The sequence below is a fragment of the Pseudophryne corroboree genome, chromosome 4 (genome assembly GCF_028390025.1).
Source record: "Pseudophryne corroboree isolate aPseCor3 chromosome 4, aPseCor3.hap2, whole genome shotgun sequence".
NCBI lineage: Eukaryota > Metazoa > Chordata > Amphibia > Anura > Myobatrachidae > Pseudophryne > Pseudophryne corroboree.
Window position 1 is genome coordinate 799,439,219 of NC_086447.1, and position 23,699 is coordinate 799,462,917.

Sequence of the window (23,699 nt, forward strand, 5' to 3'; positions counted from 1 at the left end):
CTGCCGCCGATTTCGATGTCTTCTTGCTTCTGCTGCTTCTGTACTTCTGGCTCTGCGAGGGGGACGGCGGCGCGGCTCCGGGAACGGACGATCAAGGTTAGGTACCTGTGTTCGATCCCTCTGGAGCTAATGGTGTCCAGTAGCCTAAGAAGCGCAACTTAGCTGCAGTGAGTAGGTTTGCTTCTCTCCCCTCAGTCCCACGTAGCAGAGAGTCCGTTGCCAGCAGAAGCTCTCTGAAAATAAAAAACCTGACAAAATACTTTCTTTTCTAGCAAGCTCAGGAGAGCCCACTAGGAGCACCCAGCTCTGGCCGGGCACAGATTCTAACTAAGGTCTGGAGGAGGGGCATAGAGGGAGGAGCCAGTGCACACCAGATAGTACTGAATCTTTCTTTAGAGTGCCCAGTCTCCTGCGGAGCCCGTCTATTCCCCATGGTCCTTACGGAGTCCCCAGCATCCACTAGGACGTTAGAGAAACAACATTTCCTGAGAAATCTAGGGGCTAACTCCACCCGAAGTAGGGGATATATACCATTAACGGTCTACAACATTTCTCAAAAGCTTTTATTCACAGAGAATAAATAGCTCTAATCAGCAATAATCATAAATAAGACAAATCTTACCAGTAGACAACATTCAGAGGTCCAAAGAATTTTCTTTGAATCAGGTCAGCAAAATATCTCTCCGTTTCCCTGCATGCTGTTCCGTTCCCAATAGCAATTGTGTAACAGCTTGAAATGGAAGGAAAAACAAAGTTATTGTAATTATTCCTTAAAATTAAGTTCTCCTACTTAAGTGCAGGTACAGGATTTCTGTAGTGGTGTGTGGGTGTAATTGCAGCCACAAATGTATAGAAAGAAATTAAGCAAATGGAACTCAACAATTTAGCAAACCCATGTTACATTTTGGATACATTTAAAACTGACATAAATCAAACTATTACATTAAAACTCATTGGCGACAGAAGATACATTACCTGGGAACCCAGGAGCCAGGAGTGCTAGACCTAAAGCAGAGGTTATGCTGGGATGTGATAATAAAGGCACCAATAGTTTAGATGGCACTCTTTGGAGGAAAGATACTCGTTGCAAGAGATGTCTTCATGTAGGCAGGGTGGCACTCTGGGAAAGGTCCTTAAGTAGACTGTAGTCAGGGTGGCACTGTGGCGGAGGGGAAGTACTTGTGAACACTGTATACATGGTGGTACCCTGAAAGAGGAAAGGTATTTGCATACATTGTATGCAGGGTGGCAACTTTGGGAAGAAGAGGTATTTTGTAGATTGTACATGGTGTGACAATCGGAGACTAGAGGTACACCTTTAAATTTGATATGGGTTGGCCCTCTGGAAGCGGGGAGATCCTTATGTAGATTGAACACAAGGTGGCACTCTGGAATGGTAGAGGTACTCATGTAGATTGTACACAAGGTGTTATTCTGGAAGAGGGGAGGTCCTTATATAGATTGTATAGTAAGTGACAGTCTGGGAGAGGGGAGGTCCTCATGTACAGTAGACTGTATGTGAGGTAGCTCTCTGTGAAACGGGAGGTCCTCATGTAGACTGTATGTGGGGTGCCACTCTGGGACAGGGGAGGTCCTCACGTAGGTTGTATGTTGGGTGCCACTCTGGGAGAGGGGAGGTCCTCATGCACATAGTATGTGAGATAGCACTATGGGAGAGGGAAGGACCTCATGTAGATTGTATGTGGGGTGCCACTCTGGGAGAGGGGAGGTCTTCGTGTAGCTTGTATGTGGTGTGGACCTCTGGGAGAGGGGAGGTCCTCATGTAGTTTGTAGTTGAAGTAGCACTCTGGGAGACAGAGGTCCTCATGTAGGTTGTATGTGAAATAGCACTCTGGGAGACAGAGGTCCTCATGTAGGTTGTATGTGAGGTAGCACTCTGGGAGAGGAGATGTCCTCATGTAGATTGTATGTGGTGTGGCACTCTGGAAGAGGAGATGTCTTCATGTAGATTGTATGTGATGTGGCACTCTGGGAGACGGGAAGTGTTCATGTAAATTGCATGTGGGGTGGCACTCTGGGAGAGTGGAGGTCTTTATGTAGATTGTATGTGAGGTGCCACTCTGGGAAAGGGGAGGTCCTCATGTAGGTTGTATGTGAGGTAGCACTCTGGGAGAGGAGATGTCCTCATGTAGGTTGTATGTGAAGTAGCACTCTGGGAGAGGGGAGGTCCTCATGTAGGTTGTATGTGAGGTAGCACTCTGGAAGAGGAGATGTCCTCATGTAGATTGTATGTGGTGTGGCACTCTGGCAGAGGGGAGGTCCTTATGTCGATTGCATGTGAAGTAGCACTCTGGGAGAGGAGATGTCCTCATGTAGGTTGTATGTGAAGTAGCACTCTGGGAGAGGGGAGGTCCTCATGTAGGTTGTATGTGAGGTAGCACTCTGGAAGAGGAGATGTCCTCATGTAGATTGTATGTGGTGTGGCACTCTGGCAGAGGGGAGGTCCTTATGTCGATTGCATGTGAAGTAGCACTGTGGGAGAGGAGATGTCTTCATGTAGATTGTATGTGATGTGGCACTCTGGGAGACGGGAAGTCTTCAGGTAAATTGCATGTGGGGTAGCACTCTGGGAGAGTGGAGGTCTTTATGTAGATTGTATGTGGGGTGCCACTCTGGGAAAGGGGAGGTCCTCATGTAGGTTGTATGTGAGGTAGCACTCTGGGAGAGGAGATGTCCTCATGTAGATTGTATGTGGTGTGGCACTCTGGGAGAGGAGATGTCTTCCTGTAGCTTGTATGTGGTGTGGCACTCTGGGAGAGGGGAGGTCCTCATGTAGTTTGTAGGTGAAGTAGCACTCTGAAAGAGGGGAGGTCCTCATGTAGTTTGTAGGTGAAGTAGCACTCTGGGAGACAGAGGTCCTCATGTAGGTTGTATGTGAGGTACCACTCTGGGAGAAAGAGGTCCTCAGGTAGGTTGTATGTGAAGTAGCACGCTGGGAGAGGGGAGGTCCTCATGTAGGTTGTATGTGAGGTAGCACTCTGGGAGAGGAGATGTCCTCATGTAGATTGTATGTGGTGTGGCACTCTGGCAGAGAGGAGGTCCTTAGGTAGATTGCATGTGAAGTAGCACTCTGGGAGAGGAGATGTCTTCATGTAGATTGTATGTGGTGTGGCACTCTGGGAGACGGGAAGTCTTCATGTAAATTGCATGTGGGGTGGTACTCTGGGAGAGTGGAGGTCCTCATGTAGGTTGTATGTGAAGTAGAACTCTGGGAGAGGAGATGTCCTAATGTGGATTGTATGTGGTGTGGCACTCTGGCAGAGGGGAGGTCCTTATGTAGACTGCATGTGAAGTAGCACTCTGGGAGAGGAGATGTCCTCATGTAGATTGTATGTGGTGTGGCACTCTGGGAGAGGAGATGTCTTCATGTAGATTGTATGTTGTGTGGCACTCTGGGAGAGGGGAGGTCTTCATGTAGCTTGTATGTGGTGTGGCACTCTGGGAGAGGGGAGACTCAAGTAGACTGAATGTGGGGTAGCAAACTGTGAGAGGGGATGTCATAATATAGATTGTAGATGGAGTGGCACTCTGAGAGAGTGGAAGTCCTCATGTAAATTGTACATAAGGTGGTACTCTAGAAGAAGTACCACATGTATTCTATTTGGTGTGGCTCTCTGGAAAAGGAAAAGCACACATGTATATTCTAAGCATGGTGGCACTTAAAGAGTTAAATATAATATTACAAAAATGCAGACAAGTCAAACTGAAGGAGTAAAGCTATGCGGATGCAGAAATTCCGTTTGCTACGATCATCACATCACACAAGCCAAATTTTCGAATGAGAAGCTGAATACCCCATAATGCTGACTGTTTCATACGTGATACAGCAAAAGTCACTTTTATTTCCAATTTAAATCGGACTAAAGATGTTTTCACCTTCATCAACAAGAGTCAATACAAAATAATTAAATCTTTTAAAGTCACAATTTTAACGAATCAAAGTAAATCTACGTTGACCTAGTTTTCATGAATGTATTGAGAAAACACAATTACCAAGGACTGCAGACCACAAAACTACAGGTCAATTCAATTAACATGTAATTGATCAATTAGCTTCTCTCCAATTATCCATACAACAACTTAAGTTTGATAAGTATTGCCCTGGAAACATGATAATTACCTCATTTAATTATTACTGTGCTATCTCTCATTTCTTTCCCAGCAAATTAACCTATTTCAAATTATCAGCTAGAAACGTGCTGAGACAATGTACCTGCTGCTACTGCACAAAATGGATTCCGAACAGAAATATCAATATGTGAAAGAAATCATGAACTAAATACCCCCTTACAACAGGAAATACTGTACAGTACTATAATTATTTCAGAACATTAGATATACTGTAAAAAAAACACCATTAACTGTCCTAGGTGTTTAAAAACACTCATTCATAATGAATTGCTACAAAATGGCTGCTTCCACAGTGTTTCAACAAATGGTTCTACTATAATAAACCTCAACTTGATCCCTACTCACTCTCTCTGCTCTATCCAGACACTACACACAGAAATACCTCATCTGAGGACACGGGTATCCGGTCTTTTGATCGACATCACTTAGGTCGACCACTATTGGTCGACATGCATTAGGTCGACATGGCAAAGGTCGACATGAGTTTTTCACTTTTTTTTCCATTTTATGAACTTTTTCATACTTTACAATCCACGTGGACTACGATTGAGAACAGCGCGAGGCACCTTGCTCGAAGCATGTACGGCAAAGCGAGCCATGCAAGGGGACACAGTGCACTAATTGGGGTTCCCGGTCACTTTACGAAGAAAATGACACCAATGTTTTTTTAAAAACTCATGTCGACCTAATGACCATGGTGACCTATTTCATGTGTCGACCTAGTCACTGTCAACCAATACTGGTCGACCTGAGACCTAATGATTGTCGACCCAACAATCCACACCCGAAGACACAGATTGTTCATCCCAACATGCTTGATTCCAGGTGCTCTTCACTACTATACAATACTGGCTGCAATGATATAAATACTACACATACAGCCTGCAATTACTGTATATAGTAACTTTAACGATACGACCACCGAGTTGGGGGTGTGACAGTGTATCATGGCCCCCTTTCTCTTCACTCTGTGAGAGGCACGTCCAGCACTTCCCAAGCTGTTGGGCTGCCCCCAGCACCTCCCACCTGTGTATATATGCTTTGTGCATCCGTTCACTACTGCTTTCTTATGCTATCGCCCCCAACCTTGGCGAGCGGGGTGGGATGATGGAACAGTGTTTGATAAGTTGGAATGTCCTGCTAAAATAGGGAGAGTTGAGAGGTATGTCAAACTACAGATTTGTCCTTTTACATTGTGGCTTCAGTCATGCCAAATATCCACTGTTGGTGAACCAGGTCTCAGGAGATTGGCTGCACCGAGAGGCATTTTGCTCAAAATGTGTGTCTTATTTACACAACTAAAGTATTGGAAACGAATACTCTGGTTTGCTACTGTACGCAGACCACTGTGATGTGCAACTGCATCTGTGCAAAAAGGGCTCTGATTCCAATAGCAGCAGCTTTCCTCACACCAGGTTCCATTGAGCTTAGGTGGTAATTCCGAGTTGTTCGCTAGCTGTTTTCGGTCGCTGCGCAGCAATCAGGCAAAAAAACGGCACTTCTGCGTATGCGGCGCAATGCGCACGCGCAACGTACTTTCGCAACAGCCGATGCAGTTTTACACAAGGTCTAGCGACGCTTTTCAATCGCACTGTTGGCCGCAGAGTAATTGACAGGAAGTGGGTGTTTCTGGGAGGTAACTGGCCATTTTCGGGGAGTGTGTGGAAAAACACAGGTGTGTCAGATACAAACGCAGGCGTACCTGGGGAAATGCAGCGTGGCTGGCCGAACGCAGGGCTTGTTCGTGACGTCAAAACAGGAACTAAACAGTCTGAAGTGATCACAAGCTAGGAGTAGGTCTGGAACTGCTCAGAAAATGCGCAATCTTTTTTGTAGCCGCTGTGCGATCCTTTTGTTCGCACATCTGCTAAGCTAAGATACACTCCCAGAGGGCAGCGGCTTAGCGTTTGCACGGTTGCTAAAAGCAGCTAGCGAGTGAACAACTCAGAATGAGGGCCTTAATCTGTGACTTTGCACATGAAGTACACTCAGAGGATTATGCAATGCGAATAAGACACAAACTGTAAAGAAAAAGATGTTGCACTACTCCTCTTGGAGAATCTCATTCTCGCTGTGCGCCTGACGCCATATGGCGTACACACGCTAGATGTATAAGGACATATCTATATATTTTTGAATAAATCGATCATATTGGATAAATCTGTAATGTACTCTTTGTATATAATACTACTCGGGGGCCTAATTCAGACCTGATCATAGCAGCAAATTTGTTAGCTAATGGGCAAAACCATGTGCACTGCAAGGGGGGGCAGATGTAACATGTGCAGAGGAAGATAGATTTGGGTGGGGTGTGTTCCAACTGAAATCAAAATTGCAGTGTAAAAATAAAGCAGACAGTATTTACCCTGAACAGAAACAATATAACCCACCAAAATCTAACTCTATCTGCACATGTTATATCTGCTACCCCCCTGCATTGCACATGGTTTTGCCCATCTAACAAATTTGCTGCTACGATCAGGTCTGAATTAGGCCCCTTTATCATGCAACTATCTGCCTGACACTGTACTACAATACTCTAGAATTATCTACTTAACTTTATCTATCCTGTAATGGAGACCTTCCAAGCATCACCTCCTCCATTGCTCTCTTCGGCCATCTTGACATGTTTTCACTACCTTCATTATTCTCTTCAGCCATCCTGCCATGCTTTCACTCCCTACGGTGCTCTCTTCAGCCACCTTGCCATGCTTTCACACCCGACGATGTTCTGCTCAGGCAATCTTGCCATGCTTTCACTACCTCCATTATTCTCTTCAGCCACCTTGCCATGCTTTTACTCCATCCATTGTTCTCTTCAGCCATCTTGTCACGCATTCACTCCCTACATTGTTCTCTTCAGCCATCTTCCATCCCCTTACTACATGATTTGTCTGACAAATTGCCATTCTCTCTCTCTCAACACACACATATGGACATGTACACAGAGAGTAAACACTGATATACTTACAAACTTAGGGGTCTATTTGCCAAGCCTTGGATGGAGACAAAGTGGACGGAGATAAAGTACCAGCCAATCAGCTCCTAACTGCCATGTCACAGGCTGGGTTTGAAAAAGGACAGTTAGGAACCGAATGGCTGGTACTTTATCTCCATCAAAGGCTTAGTAAATAGACTCCATAATTCCTTATCTTTCTGTGGGATGCAGTTAGGATCCTGGCAGTCAGAATATCGACAACCCAGTAGTGGGTTTAGAGTTAGGCACTAACTATAGGGAGGGAGGTCAGGGTTAGGTCTGCAGGGCGGGGGGCACGGATAGAGTTCGGCTGCAGTTAGGGTTAGGCTGCAGTAGACGACAGTTAGGAGTAAGAATAGGGAAGGGTTAAATTATTTAAGATGGGCATACACTATACCACAGGTTCTCAAACTCGGTCCTCAGGACCCCACATGGTTCATGTTTGCAGGTCACCTGTAGATTTTTCAAATGTGGCAGTTGGTGATACACAGTGCACTTGCTGGGTGACATGGAAAACGTGAACCGTGTGGGGTCCTGAGGACCGAGTTTGAGAACTACTGCACTATACAACTATCTGGTAGATCAACTACCAGATCTGGTTGGTTGGGATGAAAATCTGGTAATGGATGAAAGCAAATGATAATCGACGATTTATTCCTAAACAGTTGAAAACGGACGGAAACTGTTGTTCATACAAATTGGTTAAATCCGTTCTTTAACAAATTTGTATGAACAACAGTTTTTGTCTGTTTTCCAGTATTTGGGAGCAAATGGTCGATTTTCGTTTGCTTTCATCCATTAAAAGATTTTCATTCCAACCAGCCAGATCTGGCAGATTATCTGACAGATAATTGTATAGGGTATGCCTAGCCCCTGGATCCATCAGTATTTTGACTATCGGGATACACACTGCCGGGCTGCACATCCATATGCTAATGTATACACGCACACGCCTTAAAGGTACAGATGTGTCCACAACCACATACACGTTTTCTATTTTGCTCAATGAGTAAATTAATTTAAAACATTTTGTGTGCCATAATAGAATAAAGTAGCATATTAAAGAAGCAATTTAAGAAAAAGAATCACAAAGCACGGCTAGATCTCAGACTATGGCATTCCAAGCTGTGACATACATGGCAGGATGAAGGAAAGATGTATGTGGCCACATATACACAAAAGAAGATTACAGCAACACATGGGTAACTTAGTAACAGTACCCTCCAACGGGGTAAGGACTGAAATATGTTCTCTGAACTGCGCTGCATAAATTACTGGTGCTATATAAATTAACCATGGTAACTCTATTATAACCACTTTAGCCTTGAAGAGAGATAAAGAGGAGAGCGATAAAGTACCAGCCAATTAGCTCCTGTCACTTTTCAAACACAGCCTGTAACATGACAATTATGAGCCATTTGGCTGGTACTTTATCTTTCTACAAGACTTAGTACATCTGCCCCTGTATGAGTATACTATAAGGGAGATCCAATGATGAAGCTTGTGTGACTTTACAAAGTAATTTGTGTCATCATAATCCCATCCTAGATTCCGTGAGTCTCTGGGACATTCAGAGAAAGTAGGCACCCATAACATACACTGACCACACACAATGCATGTCACTATATTATAGTGCAACCATTTCACGATTTATATGTGGAAGAACAACTGAAAGATAAAATGATCTCACTTGAAATGCAGTAAAAGTCTTTTGATTTTCTCTGCTTCATGCATCCCACGTCCATGTCCCGTGTGCAAATAAACAACATCTGTGGTGAGGATTTGATCTAAACAACAAGAACACAATGAGCATGAATGCTAACTGTAAACAACTAGAACATATTTAATATTTGTATCATGTGAAAATGCTTCAGTGCTACTAAATACTTATTTCTGTTTATTCCAGTTAAAGTTACCCTTCTCCTCGGGGCTCCATCACCCAAGTGACTATACTTCCACCGTATGTTCAATTTGGCTACTACTCTGGGAGTTTGCGTTTCGGAAGCCATAATGTAGAGTTGCAGATTCCTGCAGCATTCCATTAAGAAGCTTTCCGACCACTTCACCGAACCACATCTGATGTCCTGGTTCAGCTCCTGGAAGCCAAACTATCAGTTCAGGAGCCAACAGGGAGTAGACCGTAGGAAGAAAAGTGTTGGAGCCAACAAGGGACGCAGAAAGAGAAAAGTAAAAGGATAAAAGAGCCTTTTAAATAGTTGAGTTTTAATTATTGTCTCTTTGCAGTAAAAGTGCTTTTCACTCAGATTAAAAAAACAATTCCAAGGAGCTTCATGATGAATATAAGTTAAAGCCACAGTAGCTTTTAAATACATGGCTGAATACATAATATTTGCGCTCATATACTTGGATTGGTATGCAGTTAAAATATCGATCGTCGGGATCCTGACGGTCACACTATACCGCCGCCGGTCTACGGGTTAGGTAGGTGATTCCCCTTCTATGGGTGTCCACTATACCAATAGGGGGAGAATAGAATTTGTGGCGAGCATAGCTCGCCACCGAGTACGCAAGGGGCTAAGCTGTTTCCACCCCCCCCTGCCGGCATTCTACCGCTCGGGATGCCGATGTCGGTATCCTGACAATCGGCATCCCGTCTGGCGTTATTACATACCGAAGCCATTGGGTTCTAGTTCTTTTTGGCACAAGGTCAGTTGGCACCAGATCATTCAAAGTATTCCGGTATCCCAGGTGCCATAATGGTGCGGTGGATGGGGGCAGTTCATGCACACAAGGTAAATGTATATATGTATTACATCCATATAAAACACTATACACAAGTAGTAGTCTATATGCTGACATTGTGAAACTAATTATAAAACACCATACTTCTCTTTAGAAATACCAGTATATAGGATTTGGGTAACCTACCGGTAAATCCTTTTCTCGTAGTCCGTAGAGGATGCTGGGGTCCATATTAATACCATGGGGTATAGACAGGTCCACCAGGAGCCATTGGCACTTTAAGAGTTTAATAGTGTGGGCTGGCTCCTCCCTCTATGCCCCTCCTACCAGACTCAGTCTGGAAACTGTGCCCGAGGAGACAGACATACTTCGAGAGAAGGAATTACACAGATAGTGGCGAGATTCATACCAGTTCACACAACAGGCAAATCCGGCTAACATGCACGCGGCGTGCAGAAGCCAAGGCCAACAAGGTGACCGCCTTCCACGTGAGAAACTTGAGATCAGCCTCCTGTAGAGGCTCAAACCAAGCAGATTGTAGGAACTGCAACACCACATCCAGATCCCATGGAGCCGTAGGCGCCACAAAGGGAAGCTGGATGTGTAGAACCCCTTTCAAAAAGGTCTGAACTTCAGGAAGAGCAGCCAATTGTTTTTGGAAGAAGATGGACAAAGCAGAGATTTGGACCTTTATGGAACCCAGTCTCAGTCCCACATCCACCCCTGCTTGCAGGAAAAGGAGAAAAGTCCAAGTTGAAACTCCACCACCGGAAACTTCTTTGCCTCACACCAAGAAACATATTTCTTCCAAATGCGATGGTAATGCTTAGACGTTACCCCCTTCATGGCCTGGATCAGGGTAGGAATAACCTCACTCGGAATACCCTTCCGAGCTAAGATCTGGCGTTCAACCGCCATGCCGTCAAACGTAGCCGTGGTAAGTCTTGATAAGCGAACGGCCCCTGCAGAAGCAGATCCTCACGAAGAGGTAAAGGCCGTGGATCCTCTAGCAGAAGATCCAGCAGATCCGCGTACCAAGGCCTCCTTAGCCAGTCTGGAGCAATGAGGATTGCCATGACCTTTGTTCTTCTCACGAGCTGAAGAACGTTTGGAATCAGAGGAAGTGGAGGGAACACATACACCGACTTGAACACTCACGGTGTTACCAGTGAGTCCACCACCACTGCCTGTGGGTCTCTCGACCTGGAACAGTACCTCCGTAGTTTCTTGTTGAGGCGTGAGGCCATCATGTCTATGTGGGGGAACCCCCCACCAACCGGTTACCTCCTCGAACACCTCCGGATGGAGGCCCCACTCCCCTGGATGGAGATCGTGTCTGCTGAGGAAGTCCGCTTCCCAGTTGTCTACGCCCGGAATGAAGATTGCCGACATCACCACCGCGTGCCTTTCTTCCCAGCTGAGGATTTTTGAACCCTCTGCCATGGCCGCCCTGCTCTTCGTTCCGCCTTGTCTGTTTATGTAGGCCACCATGGTCACATTGTCCGACTGCACCTGAACAGCCCGATGCTGTAGAAGGTGTGCTGCTTGTAGAAAAGGCGTTGTACACGGCCCTGAGTTCCAAGATGTTTATCGGGAGAAGTGACTCTTGATTCGACCATCGTCCCTGAAAGGTTTCCCCCAGAGCGACTCTTAGACTTGCATCTGTGGTCAGAAGGATCCAGTCTTGAATTCCGAACCTTCGCCCTTCCAGAAGGTGTGGAAGTTGCAGCCACCAGAGGAGCGAAATCCTGGCTTTCGGAGACAGGCGTATCCTCTTGTGCATGTGTGACAGCCCGACCACTGGTCCAAGAGGTCTAGTTGAAAAGGTTGAGCATGAAACCTGCCGTACTGCAGAGCCTCGTAGGCGGCAACCATCTTTTCCAGAAGGCATATGCACTGATGAACCGATACTCGGGTAGGCCTTAGGACATCCCGGACCATTGTTTGAATCACCAACGCTTTCTCCGCCGGGAGAAATACCCTCTGCACTTCCGTGTCGAGGATCATTCCCAGGAAAGACAGCCGCCTTGTCGGCTCCAGATGAGACTTCGGAAGGTTCAGTATACAACCGTGCTTCCTGAGCAGCTGTGTCGTGAGCACGATGGACCGCAACAACCTCTCCCTGGACGACGCCTTGATCAGGAGATCGTCCAGATATGGAATTATGTTCACCCCTTGTTTGCGGAGGAGAACCATCATCTCCGCCATCACCTTGGTGAAGATCCTTGGCGCTGTTGAAAGGCCAAACGGCAGCGCCTGGAACTGATATTGATCTTCCATCAGAGCAAACCTGAGATAAGCTTGATGCGGCGCCCAAATTGGAATGTGGAGGTAAGCATCCTTGATGTCCAGGGACACCAGGAACTCCCCCCTCCGACAGCCCCGAAATTACAGCTCTCATAGAAACCATCCGGTTTCGGTACCACAAAAAGGTTTGAATAATAACCATTTTTCTGTTGCTGAAGAGGAACCTGAACAATGACCTCTGACACCACCAATTTCCTTATGGCTTCCAGAAGAACTGTCCTGTCCACCAGCATAGCTGGTAAGCCTGACTTGAAGAAACGGTGAGGCGGGGGTTCTTGAAACTCCAGTCTGTACCCCCTGGACACTATATCCAGAACCCAGGGGTCCAGACCCGACGACAACCAGACGTGGCTGAACTGCCGGAGTCTCGCCCCCACCTGACCTTCCTCCAGGTCTAGCTGTCCACCATCATGCGGAGAACTTAGGGGTATCAGTAGCGGGCTTCTGGGACTGGGAACCTGCGGTAGTGGGTTTCTTTCCTTTGGCACACCACCTCTGAAGAAGGTGTTCGAAGGCTTATTCTTTTTAGGCCTCGCGGCCCGAAAGAACTGTGACGTGTTAGTTGAAAAGGGCTTCTTCGTAGCTGGAGCAGCTGAGAGTAGAAAAGGAGACTTACCGGCGGTAGCCGTGGCAATCCACGCATCCAGAGCCTCCCCAAATAGAGCCTGACCTTTGTACGGAAGGCCTTCCACACACTTCCTGGATTCCGCGTCCGCAGACCAGTTGCGCAGCCAGAAGCCTCTGCGAGCCGAGACTGACATGGAGGAGATCCCCGCAGCCATGGAACCCAGGTCCTTCATGGAATCCACCAGGAACCCTGCAGAATCCTGAATATTACGCAAAAACAAATCAACGTCACCTTTGTCCAGCGTAGACGATTCCTCCTGCAGAGCGATCGACCACCTGGGAATAGCTTTTGCAATCCAAGCACAGGCTATAGTAGGCTGCAATATAGCCCCCGAAGCTGTGTAAATGAATTTCAGCGTAGCATCCACCTTGTGATCTGCCGGGTCCTTTAACGCGGTAGATCCCGGGACCGGTAAAACTACCTGTTTGGACAGCCTGGATACAGAGGCGTCAACTATCGGGGACTCCCATCTTTTCCTGTCTTCCTCTGGGAATGGAAAAGCCACCAAAACCCTCTTGGGAATCTGGAATTTCTTTTCCAGAGTTATCCATGCCTTTTCAAAGATAGCATTCAATTCTTTGGACGCCGGGAAAGTGAGGGGGAACTTATTATTATCTGTGAAGAAGGCCTCCTCCACCTGTTCCGGAGCTGTGTCTGAAATGTGTAAAATATCCCTAACAGCCTCAATCATCAACTGCACCCCCTTGGCAAGTGATGCCGTCCCCCGCAACACATCTCCATCACCGTCTGCAGTGTCAGAGTCAGTGTCCGTGTCATCCTGCATAATTGCAAGCGCACGTTTATGAGAAAGCACCGCAGGGGACCCCGAGGAGGCAGAATCAGACCATACCACCATAGAGGACTGGAGGACCTGAGTGGCATGCTCAGTCCTAGCCACCCTATCAGAAATCTGAGAAATAATCCCCCTCAGAGAGACTAACCATTCTGGCTCTCTAGCTGGGATCTGCGCTAAAACAGTGCAATCCTGATTACATGGAATGGAGTCTTCCTGGGAAGACAAATCCTCTGCAGCATATGAAACAGTGTCCCTAGACATGTTGCACACACACACAAACACCCCACAAACACACAGGGTATTATGAGGACAGAGTTTCCCCCCCAAGAATGGCAGAGAGACACAGAGATTGGAGCCAACCCACACACAGCGTGGGAACAACTGTGCTCCTGACCCTGTAGCCGCCCTCTTCACACTGTCCCCCCACTTGCAAGGGGGTCAGTGACTGACTCACCACACTTCAGCTTTTGAGGGGGTGGCGGCTTGCTGCTGGGGCGAGCGTTCCCCTGCGGCGAGGCGCGATCAGACCCCTCTGGAGCCAACGTCCAGTCAGCGGGAGCAGTGGCTCAAGACCCCGCGGGGCGGACACTGCTCCCCCCCCCCAGTCCCATGCTGCAGGGAGGCTGTCGCCAACAGCCTCCATGTAAAATAAAAAACCTGAAAAGAAGAAAAAAATGACTCTTTACCAAGAGAACTCTGCAGAGCTCCCCTAGTTGTGACCGGCTCCTCCGGGCACATTTTCTAAACTGAGTTTGGTAGGATGGGCATAGAGGGAGGAGACAGCCCACAAAATTAAAGTCTTAAAGTGCAAATGGCTCCTGGTGGACCAGTCTATACCACATGGTACTAATATGGAGCCCAGCATCCTCTAGGACGTAAGAGAAACAATGTTAACAGGTTTAGAACTAGAAGAAAAGTCATTCCGCACATGGTACATGGGCTCTTGATCATTGGGCTGCCAACATTCTGACTCAGAGGTTTTGGGCCTCTGGATACAGAAGACAGCATGAGTGGGAGGCCGTCTGTTCAGAGCCGAGGAATGCAATGCTATCACAGGTAATATCTTGCGTCACGATAATGAAGCAAGACAGCGTAATAACAAATGGTTCGGTATCCCCACTAACCAAAACGTATCAGAATACACCACTCAGTGGGGCACCACATTTTGTGCGATCTATCCAGTAACAGGTTGCATAACATTACATGGGCTCATACGGTATGAAATACAATATAATAGTGAAGCAGTGAAACACAATAACCTAATAACAGAATGGCAAAGTCTCTATATTCCCTCCAATGAAACAATAGACTATTATACTAGACTTAATTGCACTATTATTATTATTATTATTATTTATTATTATCACATATAGTGCAGCACTTGCAGATGCGCTTTACAATTGGGAAGAAACAGTAATAAAACAAGACTGGGTAATAACAGACATACACAGAGATAAGAATGTTCTGCGCACAAGCTTACAATCTATAGGGAAATAGGCACTGATACACAAGGACAGGTGCTACCTATTAAAGAATGGTCCTGCCAGGTTACAAAGGTCCTTGGTGGGCTGTATGATATATAGTCACACAGTAATGTTTGCCTCGGGTCAGGAGGATGTGAAAGTGAAAAAAAGAGAAAATATGTAAAGATACAGATATGGCCTCCTACATCTAGCCTTAATACGCCATGCAGCAGGAGATGCCTGCGGGAGTGAGACGGCAGGACCTGAGCAGCTCTGCCAACGTTGGGCGTCTTTTTTGGTTGATAATGCTTTTTAGTTCACCATAATGCGACTAGCACACACAAGAAGACTGTGCTGATAAATGTGATATATGCAGGGACGTGCAGTGAAATAAATGGCTCAGTGAAATAAATGGCTCAGAAATAAATGGCACTGGCTAGTACCAGAGCCGGATTTACATACAAGCTAGGTGCATGTGGGCATAATACACAGGTGCAGCAGTATATACTGCTGGAAATTTGATGCGCTTTGATCAGAGATATGCAGAACAGGTAGGAAGGGGAGGCACTACCTCACCATCCTTAGACTGTTTACTCCAAAGTTTTGACTATAAAAATGATTAGAATAATACAAAGAAGATATTTCTAATATATTCTTTTTATTATTCATATACTTTATATAGTCAAAACTCTGGCTTGTACGTTAGTATGACAGGAGAGGCTCTGCCTCACCTCACGTCACTGTATATATGACACTTGTATATTGTGTGTGTCTGTATATGAAGCAGAACAGAACTTGTATTGGAAAAAAGCTATGGATGCTACATTGTAGCACTTCATGTACAGATTCAGAGACTCAGTCACACACAGATATACAAGTGTCATATATCAAATTATTCAGCACAGTCTCCTGGTGCGCCCTGATCACATCTTGTTGCGACTAAGATGCATTTTAAGCAAAAAAATAGGATTTCAAATTACCCACCGGTAAATCCTTTTCTCATAGTCCGCAGAGGATGCTGGGATCCATATTAGTACCATGGGGTATAGACGGGTCCACCAGAAGCCATTGGTACTTTAAGAGTTTAACAGTGTGGACTGACTCCTACCTCTATGCCCCTCCTACCAGACTCAGTCTAGAAACTGTGCCCGAGGAGACAACATACTTCGAGAGAAGGAATTACACAGGTAGTGGCGAGATTCATACTAGCTCACACAACAAGGCAAATCCGGCCAACAGGCCGGAGAACTCAGCAATAGCTGAAACAGTACTGAAACAGGAACGAACACGGAACCAGGTAGTACTGAACCAACATAACCACTGCAAGATAAAGGAAGCGCTGGGCGGGCGCCCAGCATCCTCTACGGACTACGAGAAAAGGATTTACCGGTAGGTAATTAATATCCCATTTTCTCTTACGTTCTAGAGGATGCTGGGGTCCATATTAGTACCATGGGAATGTACCAAAGCTCCCAGAATGGGAGGGAGAGCGCGCAGGCTCCTGCAGAACTGCTTGACCAAACTTGAGGGTCATCGAACTTGTAAAACTTAGCAAACGTGTTCGAACCAGACCAAGTAGCTGCTCGGCAAAGCTGTAAGGCTGAGACACCCTGGGCGGCTGCCCAGGAAGAACCCACCTTACGAGTAGAGTGGGCCTTAACCGATTTTGGACACGGCAATCCTGCCGTAGAATAGGCATGCTGGATGGTGAATCTGATCCAGCGAGAAATTGACTGCTTAGAAGCAGGACACCCAATTTTCATGGGATCATAGAGGACAAACAGAGAGTCAGATTTCCTGAGACGAGCATTCCTCTACACATAAATCTTCAAAGTCCTCACAACATCCAAGGACTTTGAAGCAATTGAGGAGTCAGTAGCCGCTGGCACCACAATAGGTTGATTGATATGAAAAGCCAACACAACCTTAGGAAGGAACTGTGGACGAGTCCTGAGATCCGCTCTATCTTCATGGAAGACCAGATAGGGACTTTTACAGGACAAAACCCCCAATTCCGACACACGTCGAGCAGAAGCCAAGGCCAACAAAGTTACCGCCTTCAATGTGAGAAACTTGATTTCAGCCTCCTGTAGAGGCTCAAACCAATCCAATTGCAGGAACTGCAACACCACATTAAGAGCCCATGGTGCCGTTGGCGCCACAAAAGGGGGCTGGATGTGCAGAACCCCTTTCAAAAAAGTCTGAACCTCAGGGAGGACAGCCAATTGTTTCTGGAAGAAAATGGATAAGGCCGAAATCTGGACCTTGATGGAGCCCAATCTCAGGCCCATATCCACACCTGCTTGCAGGAAAAGGAGAAACCGTCCAAGTTGAAACTCCACCGCAGGAAACTTCTTGGATTCACACCAAGACACATACTTTTTCCAAATTCGTTGGTAATGTTTAGACGTTACCCCCTTCCTAGCCTGTATCAGGGTAGGAATAACCTCGCTCGGAATACCCTTCCGAGCTAAGATCTGGCGTTCAACCGCCATGCCGTCAAACGTAGCCGTGGTAAAGCTTGATAAGCAAACGGCCCCTGTAGTAGAAGATCCTCCTGAAGAGGCAGAGGCCTTGGATCTTCCAGCAGGAGATTTAGAAGATCCGCGTACCAAGCCCTCCTTGGCCAGTCCGGAGCAATGAGGATTGTCAGAACCTTTGTTCTTTTTACAAGCTGTAGAACTCTTGGAATGAGAGGAAGTGGAGGGAACACATACACTGACGGGAACACCCATGGTGTTACCAGTGCGTCCACTGCCACTGCTTGTGGGTCTCTCGACCTGGAATAGTACCTCCCCAGCTTCTTGTTGAGGATGGAGATCGTGTCTGCTGAGGAAGTCCGCTTCCCAGTTGTCTACTCCCGGAATGAAGATTGCTGACATCGCTACAGCGTGCCTTTCTGCCCAGAGGAGGATTCTTGTCACCTCTGACATTGCAGCCCTGCTCATCGTTCCGCCTTGCCGGTTTATGTAGGCCACTGTGGTCACGTTGTCCGACTGCACCTGAACAGTCCGATCCTGTAGAAGGTGTGCCGCTTGAAGAAGGCCGTTGTATACGGCTCTTAGCTCCAGGATGTTTATCGGAAGAAGGGATTCCTGACTTGACCACCTTCTTTGGAAGGTTTCCCCTTGAGCGACTGCTCCCGAACCTCTTAGACTTGCATCCGTGGTTAGAAGGATTCAGTCCTGAACTCCGAACCTTCGGCCCTCTAGAAGTTGAGGTAGTTGCAGCCACCAGAGGAGCAAAATCCTGGCTTTCGGTGACAGACGTATCCTCTGGTACATATGTAGGTGAGATCCCAACCACTGGTCCAAGAGTTCCAGTTGAAAGGACCAAGTATGATGAACCGATACTCGGGCCGGCTTCAAGACATCCCGGACCATCGTTTGAATCACCAACGCTTTATCCACCGTCTCCACCCTCTGCACCTCCGTGTCGAGGATCATCCCCAGGAAAGACAGCCTCCTTTTCGGCTCCAGGTGAGACTTTGGAAGGTTCAGGATCCAACCGTGCTCCTTGAGCAGATGTGTCGTGAGAGCAATGGATCTTAACAACTTCTTTCCCTTGTCTTGTTGACATTGATTTTCATTTTATTCAGCCCCAGACTAAAGAAATCTAACTCCTTTCAATTCTACCCAATGAGGATAAATACCTGAGCAACTGTGTACTAGAAACTCCTACACCCCAGGTGCATTTCCCTACCCACTCCCCAATGCTCTCAGTCCTCAGCTGCCTTATACCTGTGTGGAGCAAGGAGGCTACCACTGACATAGATGAACGGCAGCCAGCAGCATCACAAGAAGAACATAGGTTGGTTCTTAAATTAAAACTTTTAAAAGCTACGGCATACTCCAACGTCCAACCCAGGGAAGGCTGTCATGTAGCGGAATGACACAAAATGAGTGACCCGAACAGTGTATTATTCACCCCCAAAATGTTACTGCGTTAAGGCTTCATATGGGCTGGACAGGAAAATAAATTATTTGTTAGGTGCATTTGTGGTCTACAAGCATCTATGTGTGAGCATGTAGCCCAGATCTGAGACGCAACATAGCAGCAGTACCACCAATGATGTATATGCCATGTCTGAATGAGTACAGTGAAAACACTCACTGGTGGGGGAAATGACGGCCAGCTTACAGCCATGCTTATATCCAGGATCGACACCCAGTATAGTTCGTCCCCTAACAGGACTCGCAAGGAGCAGCTGTCGCAGGTTTCTCCCAAACATCATAATGGATTCTTTCTCGGCATCTGAAGTTAGTTTAGACCTGTCGGAATACAGAATAAAATAAGCAGTTGAAGAAATTTACTTGAAGCAGAAGATTACCACATTGATGGAATATAATTATCCTCCATAGTAACATGCTAGATGGATTTGATGTACCCGTCAGTGACGTGTGCAGAAGGTTTAATCATAGAAGGATGGCATAAGTGATTGTGATGTATACATTTATCTAGAATTCAAGCCTCAATGTAGAAGCAACATAAATATAAAATACTTTTACTTACATACAAGGCTATTAACCAAACTGCACCAACATACATCTCTTCACTCATCTCAAAATATCTCCCTACCCGACCTCACCGCTCTGCACAAGATCTGTGTCTCTCATCCACATGCATTACTTGTTCACACTCAAAATTACAGGACTTTGGGGGGTAATTCCAAGTTGATCGCAGCAGGAATTTTGTTAGCAGTTGGGCAAAACCATGTGCACTGCAGGGGAGGCAGATTTAACATGTGCAGAGAGAGTTAGATTTGGGTGTGGTGTGTTCAATCTGCAATCTAATTTGCAGTGTAAAAATAAAGCAGCCAGTATTTACCCTGCACAGAAATAAAATAACCCACCCAAATCTAACTCTTTCTGCACATGTTATATCTGCCTCCCCTGCAGTGCACATGGTTTTACCCAATTGCTAACAAAATTCCTGCTGCGATCAACTTGGAATTACCCCCTTTATCCGGGTTTCACCCACTCTGTGGAATGGCCTCCCACGCACAATAAGACTCGCCTCTAGTCTCCAAACCTTTAAACGCTCCCCGAAAACACACCTCTTTAGACAAGCCTATAAAATTCCAGACCCACCCACATAACTTTCAGTGCTTTCCTATCTAATTACATCCTCTCTGTACAGTATACATAACATCACATGAAAAATAGCTTTACCATAAACGGTAAATAGACAGGCACTGCAACTGGGCTGGTTCTCTAAGCTGCTGTTGGAAGAGGTGATAGTTGGTCACTCCAATCACATAAAATATGAACAAACGAAAAAAAACAACTGCGCTTACATAAAGATTCACAATTTTATATTTGTTAAAACCAATATACAAGTATAAATACGAATAAGAAATGAATGGTAATGCTGGTATCTGAAAAAATCCTGCAGAGCATACGTACTGGACGTTACTAAGATACATGCATACGTATGCTCTGCAGGATTTTTTCACATACCAGCAATAGTTGCTTTTGCCAGCATTTGCACAAAGACTAATTGCGATTCAGAGATTGGCTTATTAAGGCTCAGTTTTTAGTATGTTTTTTTTTCTTGCATGATCATTGCCGTTCATTTCATTTTTTATTCGTATTTATACTTGTATATTGGTTTTAACAAATATAAAATTGTGAATCTTTATGTAAGCGCAGTTGGTTTTTTACATAACATCACATATCTTGTCTTTATTTATTCTCACACCCTCCTGACACTTAGCCAACATTGATGGGAAAACATATCATACAACCCATTAAGAACCAAGCAATCTGGTGGACCATTATGCAATAGGTAACATCTATCCTTGTGTATCAATGCCTATTTCCCTATAGATTGTAAGCCTGCGAGCAGGGCCTTCCTACCTCTATGTCTGTCTGTTTTTACCCAGTTTTGTTCTATTACTGTTGTTCCAATTGTAAAGCACAACGGAATATGCTGCGCTATATAAGAAACTGTTAATAAATAAATAATTCACAAATATAACCCTGCCCCATCTCTATGTGACTACATGCAGGGTTTTCATGTGTGGTTATTACAGGAGACAGCGTAATCATGATGACATTGGAAGGTTTTCTGGTGACCCTGGTCCGTATCCCACTTTGTCTCTCTGGTCACCTGACTATGGGCCTGATTCTGAGGTCGACACAAATGCCATCGCCGCTGTCTTTATACACAGTATCCATGGGGAAATCTAAAAAAGCCACAGGAAGTGTCTTGTGTAAAATGCCGCCCACTGCTGGCATCTCAGATCCGCTGATGGCAAATGTCACGTTAATCATGGCACTGCAACTGGGGTTTCTGAAACATTGCACAGTCCCAGACTGCGTGAGCGTATGACTCAGGCCCTATAAGTGTGAGTGGGAAGGGAAACAAACCAATCCTGAAAACACTCTGTGTACAGGGCTGCATTTTCACTGTACGTTCTATATAAAGACAAATCTACTGTGCATTATACATTAGATGTTCCTGAGAAATTCTGTGACCACATAAAATAGGCTGTAGGCCGAGTGCTTTTAAAGAGGATACAGAAGCCCTTATGTTAATTCATACTAATTAACTGTACATTATTCCTTATACTGTAATACAAATGCTCAGTATAACTTGTCTGCATTTAAAATGTCGACAGTCATAATCCAGACCACGCCAAGTTTGCTGGAGGTGCGGGATGCCGGCCCATATATGACTTTTTTTTAAAGCGACAATCATTTACAGGCAACACCAACCTTGATTTGTCTTGTGAATGATTGCCGCTTTAAAAAACCATCCGAGATCGGCAGTCATCACGCACCTCCAGCAAACTCAGACCCTATTACATAAATCCCCTTGGGAGAGTTGCTCTGTCAACCAAGCATGTAATGCATGTGCCAGGAAACTTCATGTTCTTAGAGCAGGAGGGCTTACATATAAATACATAACTGTCTGCTTTCCCGGAATGTCAGAGAGACTCCCGGAATATTGGGAGGACACCAGGGAAAGAAAGCTCCCAGCCCCGCTGTGCTCCCCTGATTCTCACTGTGCATAAGTAACTACACACAGTATGTGATCAAAAATGAAGATCCTTGTGACTTAATAAGTCAGCGCAGGGCTTGTGGTACAAGCAATTCATTTCTCATTGTACAGATGAGATGCAGTCAAAATGCCGGTGATTGGGATCCCGGGTTTCAGGATACCAGGTGCCAGAATCCCGATCGCCGGCATTTGATCGATGGCTGCCATACCAACATTCCCACTCGGTTGTTGGGTCCACGCCACCAACCGAGCAGGAATAGAACCTATGGCAAGTGAAACTTGCTACCGGGACCAAAGCGTGGTGAGTGTTGCGAGCCTGTGAGGGTACTCACTGCCTCGCTGCCGGGATACTGACAGCAGGCATCTCGTCTACCGCTATATCATACCGGACGCGTACAGATGTGTCCTTAACAGCACTGCCTTAACTTTTACAGTAAAAAAACAGTCTCCCTCTGGCGGCTTGCTGCAAATAGTACTACAGGTCCCACTTGGTGGTGCTGGACACGCCCCTGGGCGGCACTAGATACACCATTGGTCGGAGCAGGATACGTCACCTTTGGCAAGTGCTACATGCACAATCTAGCTGAAATGATTCCTCTGAAGTAGTGGGACCCCATAACGGTGATATCGCCTTCCAGTAATATTTCCCGTCAGCTACCACCTTACTGTCACCACCATACTTGCTAATAAAGACTGCGCAGACACTCTCCTTCATCAAGCTGGTAACATCCATATCCTCTGCTGGATAATAATCCAGATCAGTTTCATTGTGTGCAGAATTCAGATTGCTTTATGTGCTCTATTTGTGGCACATTCTATGTGGTCATTTTTGGCCTGATTCAGAGATGTGTCTGGACGCAGCTGCTGTGCTATAATATGCAGGAGGCATCTTGTGTAAATAGACACCACCTGTCGGCTTCTGTGGTCCACTGTGGCGTCTAAAGACACAGCATCAGATCATTCTGAGTGAACATCGGTCATCTGCGTTAACCTCAAGCTACTCAGGATGGCAGGCCTTTTTACCAGCCAAGGTCAGTGAAGCTGCTTTGGAAGACACAGGCAATGGCCTAGACAGGCTCTCTGTCACCACCCTCAAGTGGGCGGTGACATTGCTTCCGTGAATGCAGAACCCAATATGCACAGCTCGTAAACGTAGGCGATGTATATGAACCATCGGTTTGCTTACATCGCAGGATCAGCCCTATTGATTAAAATGCATTATCTGTTATACCCATTACCCAAATGTTTTATCTCATTTGACCAAGCCGTAAACATCTTTATTATTAACACTGATCATTTGTCTTATTATTGTTATATTTACAGATTATTTATTAGCACTGTTCATACTTTACGCTAAAATACCTAATTAGCATCACTAGTCCACTGCAATAATAATTACTACAAAACAGATCACAGACCAAAATGCTGAGAGCTGCTTAAACGCAACAAACATAACCCTAAGCAAATGCACTAATATCAACAAGCTCGACACAAACTTGTGAGAACTGAGACTGCTTGTGTTCTGTATGTGAAACACTTCTTTACTGTATGTTCTGCTGAACAGAGCATCCATTCTTCAAGCATATATGTGAGGTGATAGGAAGCAATAAGCACAAACAGATATATTGTACAGTCTGCCATAATACGGGAGCTATTAAAAATACTGTA

At 45.8% G+C, this 23,699-nt stretch overlaps 1 protein-coding gene across 2 annotated transcripts in view; it reads right to left on the bottom strand.

Annotated features, from left to right (window-relative positions):
* The window catches only part of SRBD1 (S1 RNA binding domain 1), a 433,993-nt gene that overhangs the window by 310,954 nt on the left and 99,340 nt on the right, over positions 1 to 23,699 (bottom strand). For both annotated transcript variants that reach the window (XM_063918379.1, XM_063918380.1), the window contains exons 13-15: positions 19,140 to 19,297; positions 8,820 to 8,916; positions 623 to 730 (exon numbers count right to left, since the gene is read on the bottom strand). In XM_063918379.1, the coding sequence (XP_063774449.1) occupies positions 623 to 730; positions 8,820 to 8,916; positions 19,140 to 19,297 (363 nt within the window). The remainder of the gene's footprint in view (positions 1 to 622; positions 731 to 8,819; positions 8,917 to 19,139; positions 19,298 to 23,699) is intronic.